This window comes from Molothrus aeneus, chromosome 1, assembly GCF_037042795.1.
Source record: "Molothrus aeneus isolate 106 chromosome 1, BPBGC_Maene_1.0, whole genome shotgun sequence".
Taxonomy (NCBI): Eukaryota; Metazoa; Chordata; class Aves; order Passeriformes; family Icteridae; genus Molothrus; species Molothrus aeneus.
This window is the reverse complement of record NC_089646.1, coordinates 65,868,779-65,881,139: the sequence shown is the minus strand read 5'-3', so window position 1 is coordinate 65,881,139 and position 12,361 is coordinate 65,868,779. Positions and strand designations below refer to the sequence as shown.

Here is a 12,361-nt window from a genome sequence, read left to right as displayed (position 1 = left end):
AACTCACATAAATAGGCTGTCTACTACTTGGAGAGTGATGATCACTGCTGGCTGGAAGACATCTCTCATTTCTGCTTTCAGTAGCAGCACGAAGTGGGAAGAAGAAAGGCACCTATAAAGACTTTGCTAATCTGAACTGGTTTCTGATACACTTGTTTTCCAAGTCTTTGATTTTTCTTTTTCCTCCATTAACTTGAAAATATGGAGTTTTTGTGTGGCTTCATGCATACTTTTCTGTCAGTATTAAAAGATATGCCTTGGAAAGAAGTCAAGTCAAGGTAAGTGGGTTCTCCTAGGTAAGAAGGGCTGATTTCAAGATTTAAATCCACAGTACAGTCTGGTGTAACAGCAAAGCAACACTGAAATGCTACCCTAGGATGACGCATAATACTAATAGCTGAGAGGACAGATGCAGCTGGTTCTAGAAAATATCCCATTGCATGGGATATTTTTCATATCACACGAGCATCTGAATTTGGGGAGGAGGATAATTTTGAGTAGCCAGTCACAAGGCAAATTGTGTAAATTACTTGATATATAAAGATATTTAAATAATAAATTGACAAGTATATAAATATAAAAACATATAAAGACAATGATTTTTACCCCTGGAATTGCATGGACTACTGACAAACTCTGAAAAAAAATACACCTTGTGCACAGTAAAACATGGTTCTGGCATAAATACCAACTCCTATCAGATCAGAACTTGCACAACCTCACAGTTAATCTTTTAAACTCCAGCAAAAGTAATTTGGCTGGCTGCAGCCAGCAATGGGAGAGAAAGCAGGTGTGGACAGTAATATTCAGAACTGCCTTACCAAGAGATGTGCCAATTCCCTGACAAGGAAATCACTCTCAAAAAGTTTGCCAACCATTTATTCCTTGCCAATTTGAAGGCACTTTGCTTTTTGGAACAGTTTTATCCATGCTTACAGAAAAATGCAAGAAACAGTCTTGTTTTACTTCTAGTTGGATGTGAAAATGCAAGTGTAATATAAGGAAATAAGGAAACAGAAGCTGATGCTTACTTTCCAAAGTGTCACTTGAGAACACAAAACAACAATTAAAGAAGGAAATATCTTCTTCTATAAACTGGTCCTTAACTTTTTTTTCTTCCTTGCATTTCTCCCTTAAATCCTGGAGGGCAAAACCTTGTATTTCAAATGCTAATTCATTATTTGGACTTCAGTCATGTTTAAAGAAGACGGCACAAGGAGAGGAAGGGAAATGACAGTTGATTTTCAAGCTTAATAAAGAAGAAAACAGAGGGTATTGAAGTCCTCTTATGTCTCCTTCTCCAAAACAATTCTAAATTTACCTCTTTTAAAACCCTAAATGAACCCTAATGAACTCCAAGGACACTTTTTCTTAAAATTGTATGAAACCCAAATAACAGAGCACTGTCTGCTGGCACAGGATAAGACGGTGCCCAAGCTAATTAGCTCCCTTTCTCCATCAGCCCCAACAGTGGGTATCCTAGAGTTTAATCCACACATAACTGGAATTTTAAAGCCCAGACTCTTAAACCCATTACACCATGGAAACACCCAGACCGACACTTTCCTCAGAATAAAAATGCTAATGACTGTGCTGCATGGTAATGCCCTAATGATACAAAATGTCTGTAAACTGCCCCAGTTATTGTCACCTAGAGGAAATAACAACAGCTGCAGACTTTTTATCATGTGTGTAAGTCAGTCCCCCTGTTAGGCTGCTGTACCACATTGTCTTCACTGGCTAAAAACTTCATGAATGGTGACTAGTGACTAGCATCCTGTAGGAAGTTCTTTAAGAACTAGGGGAAGAATGGTTTGGTTGTGGCTCCTAATACGTGGGTTTAGGACATTTATTTGAAACTTGGTCACCGTACTTCTAATTTCCATTTCTTGCTGTGTTTGGTTTTCAAATGATGACACAGAATATGAACTACTTCTTAATTCATTTCCATATCTGTCCTCCTTAGGGTGGAAAAAAATCAAAATCTCTCCAACCAATGATGAAAACTAAATGATCTTGATTTTTTATTCTTTAATTATATATCTTTGTATACAAATTTCTACTAGAGAGGGCTTGATTTCCTTCACTATGGGGAGCTAACCACTTTACCACAGTCAGTTTTGAGTGGAAAAAAAGGAAGTTCAGGGCAGTTTAAAAGTCATTACCTAGATGAACTCAATATTTAAAATTATCACTCTGTTCTTGTTAGACTGACATCAAGTCAGAGTACTTTCAGTATTAATGCCAATATAATGCAGTAATTTCTTGAAGATGTAAAGAATTCTAATTACACTCCTAAAACTGAATTTACCTATTCCTCAAAAATTTAAAGTGGCTTTTGCCGTTAGTTAGGTAGATAAGATGCCCCACAGAAGTAATAAATATTCACTTCATTTCATATTGTTCTCTACTTGTCAGCTGTGCACCAGTCCCATGGGTAAAGATGCAGTCACTCAGATAGTGTGGCCCGTGTATTTAGCATATGAGAAGGGAAGCCGTGGAGGGTTTATCCAGATAATGGATTTACAAGCTCCACTGTTGCCAGGCACTCACAAATTGGCTGATTAATTTGGTGTGCTCAAATTTTGAAGTGTGGCATTTGTAATGTGACAGAGCTGCACGTCCCGGGGTGTTTCTTCTCTGTTACAGCTGGGCAATCCTCCTTGTACCTTTCCACCACTGCCTCACCAGGCAGGCTCATCCCAGCAGCTCTCTGGCTGGAACAAGCAGTTGTACACTTAATTCCATCCCCATAATTTCCCTCCCTTCTCTGTTACATTCTTTAATTACAAATCAGACTGCACTTGTGACATATTATTTTATCATTGAATATCAACTTCAGACACTCTTTGTATGATGCTTAATAAGGTCTCAGCTTTTAAATCAGTTTTACAGGCAGTGTTTAACAAAACTCCATAGAGCATGGCATGAAACCATCAGGAAGAATATGATTTTATTCTATTTATTTACACTTGAATTTTGCTTAGATCAGGGAATAAAACAGGCCTTTATATTTGCCTTACTTTGGACTTTACTAATACCTCAAGAAAATACTACTGCAGGTTTTTTCCCAACTTTAGACTGAGTCAGAAGTTCAAATTTAAAGTGTTTGCCTATGATTAACCTTTTTCTTCAATAAAGTCAACAAGAGATGCTATAAAGTTAAATGAATGTAAAATCAAGTTCCTGATGAACAAGAGGACTGTGCTTTTTTTCATAGATGAGACTGCTTGTAATGAAGATACAATGATCAGTCTTCAAGAGTCAGAGGATCTTCCTAGAGATGAGAGGGATCAACACCAAGGACATGCAGGTTTTGGTAAGTGCGTATCTGTAACTATGCAAATGAATTGGTGAACTCTTACTTCAGTTCCTGGAAGGTTTTTTACCTAATCAATTTCACCATGTGCAAAAGGATTCAGTGTCTCTTCTTGAGTTTCTATGCAAGTAGAGCCTATCTTTCCTGTTCTATATGCAGCTTCTCAGCATGTTTTCTCATAGCCTATTAATTCTGTGTCAGCTGGCAAACCCCTGCCTTCCTGCTCTGGTTCTGGATGGCAGGGCTGCTACAGTCCATTCCCTCTTCACTCTGCTGGAGCTGGAGAGATCTTGTGGGTGCTGTAGCACTGGATGTTGTGTCATCAGGTATTTGTGCTGAGCTGATATCTGTCTGCTGAAAAACATTCTCTTCCAATTTGTGTGCCACTGTTCAGGGGCTAGAACATTGTCTTTGCAATAGTCCTCCTCATGCAGTATTCAGAGAAACTAACAAACACCAATGGACAATGAGACAGGTTTATTTTGGCTACAGTCGACAAAGAAGAGGCATTTCTGCTCTCTCTCAGGCTCTTTGCGTATGTTCTGCAATCAGTGTATGCCCATACCAAGGTCCATATCTGGATATGGTGGCCATGATGCTTATGAATGCTTAGAAGAGTTAGGTGTCTTTCTGTGTTGACTTCAGGGTCCAGGGGTACCAAAGCCTCTGAAGGAAATGAAAAGCATATTCCAGCTTCTGTCTCTCCTCTCCTTCTACCATGGGATTCTTGTAGAGGTATAGATACTGGCAAAGGATCTATAATATCTAAATACAGTCCTCATGTTTATGCTTACCTTAGTGCTGCCCAGTCTCCTTGTAAGCATAAGTTGCCATGACTGTGCAATGCTATACACCCTCTTACCCCATGAAAGTGGGATTTGACCCCATGGAAAATACACTGACAAATCAAAATGTGTAATCGGTTTAAAGTTCAAGGGTGCAGCCAAATCCTGAGCCAGTGTAATTTGACCTAGATTTACTGAAGCACGGAGAGCTGCAGTGAACTACATAAACAGAAGAACCAAGCCACTGTGGTTGCCCTCCTATGGTGAGGATGATGAGGAAATACTTAATGCTTTATGATGGCAGTAGTTTGCTGCTTCAGCAAAATGTAGTTTCAAAACAAACAAAATTTTTCTTATTCAACTTTCTACAAATAATAGTGATTATTGAACACCTAGGATGCTGAAAAAACTCTCAGTTGAGTTTAAAGGACACTAGCAACATAAGCCTGCTTATCTCGATTTCTATACAAGTGAAGGGAATGCTCAATCAATGTTCCCACCACCTGGGCCAAAAATCTGTTTGTCCTACATTTGCTCCTGATACCTTTGGCAGTATTCTCCGATGTCCCCATGACCCCTTGCCCCCAAGCTCCAGGTCCATCTAGAAATCGATGTGCTCTAACTTTTAACCCTGCATTAGCATCATTGCAACAGCTTTCATCAATAGCTCAGGTATTTGTTTCAGTAACTATTATTCCAAAGACACTCTTTCGAAAGTAACCTTCAGCCTTTATACCACTTCAAGGACTTTCTCAGACTGGCAATTCTTTCCTCAGAATGCCTTTATGTATGAGTAACAAAGCTTGGGAAATGTCAGCAACTTTTGAACGCTAAGATTACTGGACATACAGAAGCGCAAAATTTGCTAATCCAAACCCACGTGAAGCTCGGAATGGCAACTTCTGGCTATTGCTTCCAGCCATTTCAAGAAAAATGTCAAGGTTAATTGAACAGCTCTAGGAACCAGAAAGAATTAAGGGTAGGTCTCAGCTATAATTTCCATTGGTATGAGGTTGCCAATGCCTATGTTACCAATTAATGCTTCCTTGATTTGCACTAGTATAACTGACTTCATCTCAGTCCTGGAAGGAATCAGAATGTAACATTTTAACTAGTTCTGGGTATTTTGCCTTTCTTTCCTGCTGCCTCAGTACTCCTGAGCACCTGGGTATTACCTGTACCAATTACTGATAAATAATGTACATTACCTTCTGCAACACCAGGTATCTTTGTAACCTTCTTCCTCTGCCACAAGGGAGACATTATCAATGGCTGGTATTCACTTAGTCTTTGTGCAGCTGTGGTAATTTAGTCATAGCTTTTGTGTTTGTATTCCAAATTGATAGGAAATAGAAATTCAATTATGTCACTCTAAAGGGGCTCAGGCAGCATAAACTACTGCACCATTTCAGGTCTTTTCAATAGGGTCTTCTCATATCTATCATCCCAAAGCTGAGTTGGTGGCAAATAGAATACACAGGAGAAACAGATTCAGACTGACAGCAGGTGTACACATGACTTTTAGAAAGAGGACTGAAGTTAATTAATAGAATGACTACTGGGATATTATTCATGTCTGGATTTATGGGGGAAGGAAGGGTCCAAACCAATTTTGGTTCAAGGAAGGCAGAATTTACTATATGTGATGCAAAGACTTTTTTGGGGGGGGGAAAAGTATTTTTGTTGTTAAATCATATAAAACAAAAACTAGGCTCAGTTAATCATGTCTCAAACTTCGGGTACAACAAGCTTTGCCAAATTATTCATCCCAATGTGCCTCAAAATTTAAGGCTGCAAAACACTTCTTTGCTAGTGTCCTACTTTGTAAGGTCGGCAGTACACTTAATGCATTGCTGTTTATAAACAGGATGAGCCCCTTTGGGAAAGTTACTATGACTGCAAAGACACAATGTGCTATGGGGAATCGGCACTGCTCGCTAAATAGGTGACTTCATTGTTCCACTTTAACTCTTTTAAATGCTGAACTAGAATCTAAAACTCCATTGTTCATTCATTACATGGAGAAAAAAATAAAAATAAAAAAAAAAAAAAGAGGAAGTGTTCCACTACAGATTGCATGGATAAAGCAAGAGCTTCTGTTAAGATAACAAATTACCGGGAATAATCGGTTTATGTAACACGCTCAAACGCACCTCGGTGTAGAGCAGAATGCACCTGCTAGGAGCAGGGCAGGGCGCAGGGCAGCCGGGGAGATGGATGCCCAGGGGCTGCGCATCTCTCGCTCCCTCTCTCCATCCTTCCCTCCACCCAGGACCGCGTTGCTCCACGTGCCTGTCCCCGCACGCCGCCGGGCTCCCCGTGCTGCGCGGCTGCCCCCAGGGCTCCCTCTCCCCCATCCCTTCTCCCCCGCTCCCTAAGGGTCCCTCTGTCCCTCCTTCCTTCCCTACAATGCCCAAGCTCAGCCGCTCGACCCGACCCGCGCCGGCGGCTCGGGTGCCTGGCGTGGGGGCATCTGAGGCCATGCCCCCCCTTTCCCCCCGAAAAATCACGCCCCGAACGCGGCCCGTAGGAGCGGGGGTAGCGGCGGGGGAGGAGGGCGGGCGGGCAGCGGGGGCTCTCCGCCGGCCCCGGTGGAGCGGGGGGCAGGGAGGAGAGGGGCAGGGGGCCCGGGGGATGTGCGTGTGCGGGGAGGGGACGCAGGGGGTCCCCCCACTCACCATGGTGGCGGCGCGGCGCTGTCCAGGGTATCGCCGGGCTCGGCGCGGCTCTGCAGGCGCGGCCCCCGCGCCCGCCCTATAAGGCACCGCCTTCTCCCGGCCCCGGCGCGCCCGCCCCCGCCGGTGAGAGGGCGGGCACGGGGCCGGAGGGAGGGCCGGGGGTCCGCCGGCGGCGGGCAGAGCCCAGCGGGGCGATGGGGAGGCGGTGGGGAGCAGTAGCTGGGCAGGGGGAGAGGCTGTGCGGTGCTGTTCCATCACCCACCCAGCTGTCACGGCAGATGGTGGCCGTTTGCCTTTGTTGGAATCCACCCTGTCGGGAAGATTCAATTCACTGTCGGGCCGCTTTGGGAGCAGACAGGGTCACTGAATCTGTTGGATTCAACTTGGGTTTGGTCTATGGCCCAGCACTCGTTTTTACAAGATGAACTTCTCTAATCTGAAGCCCTGAATCCTGCACACACTTTGCCAAAGTGAGATCCACTACCTGGAATGGTTACCGGTTGGTCTCAATTATCTCAGAAGTCTCTAAATGATTCCATGATTCCAACTGTGGCATCTCCAAGGAGATCTGTCTGTTACGGAGGGACTGCTAAGAAAATGTTTAGGCTGGTTAGGAGGGAAACAAAAATCACACAGAACGGGAGCTACTGATGCCATCACAACTTAGCCTCTGACACCCAACAGAAAAAGAGTCAGGGATGGAAGTGGCTTTGTGCTTGGTGCAACAAGCACAAAATCTCACACCTTCAAAACTCATTTTTGTTCTAAGTGGTAACAAATTCTTACAGCTACTATAAAATATTTATTCAAACTATCAAAGTTGGTTGAAAATTTCCTGCTTCTTTATATCTGCTTTTAATAAAGAAATCAAAATAATATTTCTTAAAAACTATTACTATTTTTCATTTTTATTTTCTAAAGGAAAATTTGTCAAGAAATTACATATCCATACATGCACTTCCATAGCTGCCTTCTCAATTCTGTGTTCATAGTTTGGTTTACCAGAGCTCAAAGATGTGTTTCCATGTCAGTGGGACAGTGGAAACACAGTGGAAATAAGTCAAGGAGAGCATGTGTGGTGCAGGACTGGTGTCATCTTCACAAACTAAAGCGTACATGATGTACAGACATGCTGTATTTGTCCAAAATGTAGCACTGATGTTCTGAAATTTGAGATTTCCTTCCTGATTGGCTCCTTGTCCATGTGCTACTTCAGCCCTTGCTTTCTCTTAGATCTAGCACAGAGGTCCACCAAAGGCAGCGAGGATGGTGATCTTCCCGGGGCTTCTGCCTGCCCAGAAATGATACTGCCAGGAGATACATGTGAAAGAGTGTCCTTATGTAATTTCTAACCCACTTTTACAGACACAAACTTGTTTGCTCAAGCTTCCAAATTCCAGCATGTTAGTCCAAACTAACTGCCCCAATTCCTGAGGTTGACCTGCCAACCTTTGCCCTACTTCAGCTTTTCCATAGGTTTTTCATTTAATTCTTTGTGCGTCATTACAAACAATCTTGAAATATTGAGGAGAAATACTTTCTATACCTATTTTTTCCCCAGAGAAATTGTTCACTAAACAGAAAATTGTCCTGTTTGTCCAAAAAACTTGTCACTCTTTAGGTGCTGTAGAGAGAGGAACGGTTTGGAAGCTGACTGACAGAGGAACATAGAAGTGACACAGTGCATTGTAGTGCTTTGGCTTCACAATTTTTATTCCAATTTCTTTGTAGTCCAGAATAATCTGGGTTATGGTGCCAAGCCAAATCTAGACCAAAGAATATGGTAATACAAGGTATTTTTGTCTTTATTCTTGTTATTCTTTGTCTAAAACAAAAAGAAAACCTAGGTTCAAGTTTGGTAAAGATGTCATATTTCTAATTTATTCAATTCCTTGTTCCTGAAAAATTATATTCATACTAATTGATACTTTTCTTCCTTAACTAGTTTCCTTTTACAATAGCAACTTTATTTTTTTTTAGAAAAACAATAGTGTCTCCAGTGAAGAACAAATAGGATTCTGGTGGCATCTAAGAGAAGCTGTAATAGCATTATGGATATTTTTAACACCTCTCTAATGACCTGAATTTGGAGATTTAAGGGCTGTGGCAGGATTTGGATTCATCTGTTTCGTAGGGAGAGTGATGCCATGCATTTAGTTGGACCCCAGGCATAAGCAGAGCAGACCTCTGCCAGCCAGCTTCCAGTGATTGTTGAGCGGCACATTGTCCTGAGATAAAAGGCAGAAAAATAACTTGACATATGGACAAATAGACTTGCTTAGTTCCAGCTGAAATTCCCTGAAAACTGGCAGAGTAAGAGGCAGTTTAAACAGCATATCATGCTGGGGCAATGCTGTTACACAACCACCACTGTTCAAAGTGCAATACTGCAGGGAGTTAGCTTGAGCACTGCTGGTCTAGGGGTGGTTCTAGGTTGTACTTTATCACAAACTACCTAATTTACAGAATCACAGACTGGTTGAGGTCAGAAGGGACCTCTGGATATGATCTCGTCCAATCAGCCTGCTCAGGCAGGTGGTGTCCAGTCAGGTTTTGGATATCTCTGCATCTTAGGAAAAGCACCTTTGAGTTGCAATCAGTTCAAAGCTGACACTGGGCTTACAGCTCAGTAGGAAACAGGGTGAACAAGGTATCACTGATCAGTCAACTACCAGCAACACTCAGCTCCCACTAAGTTTCAATCAGCAGGAAAAAGTTTCAGTTCAGGAAAGAAAAGCCTTTCTGTCTCCCACTACCATGTCACCTACTAGTAGTCACTGCTCTTGACCTGACCATGACCTCTTCCAAAGCTTGGAATTTAAACTCAGGACATGCCTGTTTCACAAAATTATTCTGCCAGCAGCCTCTATCTAATTCACTGGCAAAATGTCTCTTCTGTCTCTGAGCATCTAGCTCAGATGAAAGAGGATACATTTCTTCTGTTATCCATTCTTTTGCTAATTTTTTGGCACAGGACAATGGTTATGTACCTGCAGATTTCAATTTTGCTAGTGACACCATGGGGAGTTACAAGATCAGTGTGACAGAATTTTATAGAATCATAGAATGGGTTGGAAGGGACCTTAGAGATCATGTAGTTCCAAGCTCTCTGTCATAAACAGGGGCACCATTTCTCTAGAATAGCTTGCTCGAGGTCCCATGCAACCTGGCCCTAGCCCCTGCCAGGGGTGGGGCATCCACAGCTTCACCCTCACCGTAAAGAATTTCTTTCATGTATCTAACCTCAATATCTTCTCCTTCAGTTAACTTTTGTTATTTTTTGTTAATTTTATTAACTCAGAACTGTCAGTAATGAAACTGCATGCAATCAAATCTGAGTAATTAGGCTGAAGTGAAAATTTGGAAGTTTATTCCCTTGTATTCCTCTGGTACGGTTAGTTTTTTCTAAATGTTATTTTCAGCTTTGAAACTACAGCTGGTGTAATATGTCCATAAAGCTAATGCCTGCGTTAAATTGCCAGCTACAAGCAAGTAAAATAAAAACTAAGTCAAAATAAATTTATGCAGGCAGAAGCACTGAACTGAGCAATTGTGGAGCTCTGAAGTTTTTGTGGTAAATATTTTGTTTTAGCACCCTCTCTCGGACACAAACCATCACTGCTGGTGTTTCCTCTTAAAGGGCTTGGCTAAAGCTGGAAAGCATTTGCAACAGGAAAAGTGCTCAGCTGCAGTCACAGATACAGCTTAGTTATGTATTTTTGTATTCTATAAATTAACATAAGTAGAATTTTCTCATCCCTCTTAGGCTTATCATCTTTATACAAATAGTCTGTGCTGTTCATTTAAGTCAGCCAAGAACTGGGAAAAGTATGAGGGCTCCAAAGCAAATACTGAAGGTGAGTTGTAACAAAAGACCATAGCTCCTCGCTGTCTGTATGTCTCCTGTGAGGAGCCTGCTGGCGTTAACTGCTGGGAATTGAGGATGAACCTCAATTTTCTCTCTTACAGCCACCAGTATTTGGTGTTAGGGTGGCTTGTGGAGGTCTCAGTTTGGGACCATGGTCTTGCTATCCGCAAGATACATATGTCTACATACAAGAGTTCACAGTGTCATGAGTAACAGTGTGACACAGAGGGAAAGGGGTTGGGGGAAGCTGTTTCTCTGTATTCCCACCACGGGAAAAGAGAAGTGTATTAATACCAAAAGAAAATCAGCAGTGGGAAGGTCAATGAGTATATTCTGAATAGCAGAAGGGGCTACATTTGCACCTTCACATGAACTGTAACTATCTGCCCAGCTTCTGGGGTACAACTGATAGGCAGTCAAGTTCCTATACATTATTTTGGCTCCAGTAGTTGATATGGTTGCCAGTTACCTTCAGATATACTATATGTGCCAAGAGAAGGGTTAAAAAATTAGGACACTGTAGAACAAAAACTGCCTGGATTACTTTAACTTGCTCTTCCTGCCCACATTCATTTTACTAAGCCTTATTTGCAATAATAGCCTTCGGCAGCACTCCCACTTCATCAATGCAGGGTGCGGATGATAATAAACAATCAGGAGGCCAGAATTGATGCAAGGATCTGGAAAAGGACAAAAAAAAAGAAAAACCTAAACCAAACTTAAGTGACTGAAGTTCTTTTTCAAGACAAGAATAAACGCCTTATATAGAATAATTTCTATGCTGTTTACATACAAGTCTTTACAGCTAATCAATGATTTCATTCTTCCTTCTGCTGTCTCCCTCTAGGTAACCAAGTGTGGGTTTGTTGAAGTGCTGAGCACTTGCAGCAGGACCCGACATCAGCAAAAGCTGTGCTACAAATAAAGTGAGGCATGAGATTTTCCCCACATGCCAGCTCAAAAGCAGGCCAGAAGGGGCAATCAAAAATCAGTTGGCATTTCAAATGTGTCTGTCTGCCTCAGCCCTCTCCCAGGTGAAGGAGGGATAAGATCCCTCCCTTTGTTCTGTTATGCAAACACAAACAGTGCTTAACTGGCTGCTGTGAAACAACTGGTTGGTCTAGATGCATCAGCTCTCACACCCTGAATATAAGGTTTGTGCCCTCAGCATCTGCACCCCTCTTCCCTGAGCTAAAGAGTCTTTATCTACCTTATTCACAGCATTGTGGGGCCTCGTTGCTTTGAGGAAACATGGCAAATGCTGCTGCAGTGAGCCAGCCCGTGGTTTGGTGCACTGTTGGGCAGAGGCCCCCTGAGTGCCCCCTCAGGCTGCAGTCTGGTGCTGCTGCAGTCCTTCTGCTGCCTGATGGCCTGAGCATACTCTTTTCCGTGTCCCCAAAATATATCTCGGTGTGTCTGTGGTTGTACACGCTGAGAGAAGATGTGGGAAGATCGATCAGTGTTGAGCATCACAGGAAAAAGTGTTCAATGTAGAATATTGATAGTGTGCAGCCAGCATGTAACGAGAGGATGGAGAGAAGGTCGTAATGTCATGAGTGAGATTTTTCCATCCTCCTCAGGGAATGGATGAGCTAGATCCAATTTTGTGACTCCACATCACACATATACACTTAAGGAACTGGATATACCAAGATTAGATTTGTACAAGTAACCTTTTATCTGAACTTCTGTGAATAGAAAACCTCATGAG

General features: G+C 42.4%; 1 protein-coding gene across 1 annotated transcript in view; it reads right to left on the bottom strand.

Annotated features, from left to right (window-relative positions):
• Nucleotides 1-6,876, bottom strand: part of ELOVL2 (ELOVL fatty acid elongase 2) — a 51,154-nt gene extending 44,278 nt beyond the window's left edge. The window contains exon 1 of the mRNA XM_066558598.1: nucleotides 6,783-6,876. Coding sequence (XP_066414695.1) covers nucleotides 6,783-6,785 — 3 coding nt within the window. The 5' untranslated portion in view covers nucleotides 6,786-6,876. The remainder of the gene's footprint in view (nucleotides 1-6,782) is intronic.
• Between the last annotated feature and the right edge of the window lie 5,485 nt (nucleotides 6,877-12,361).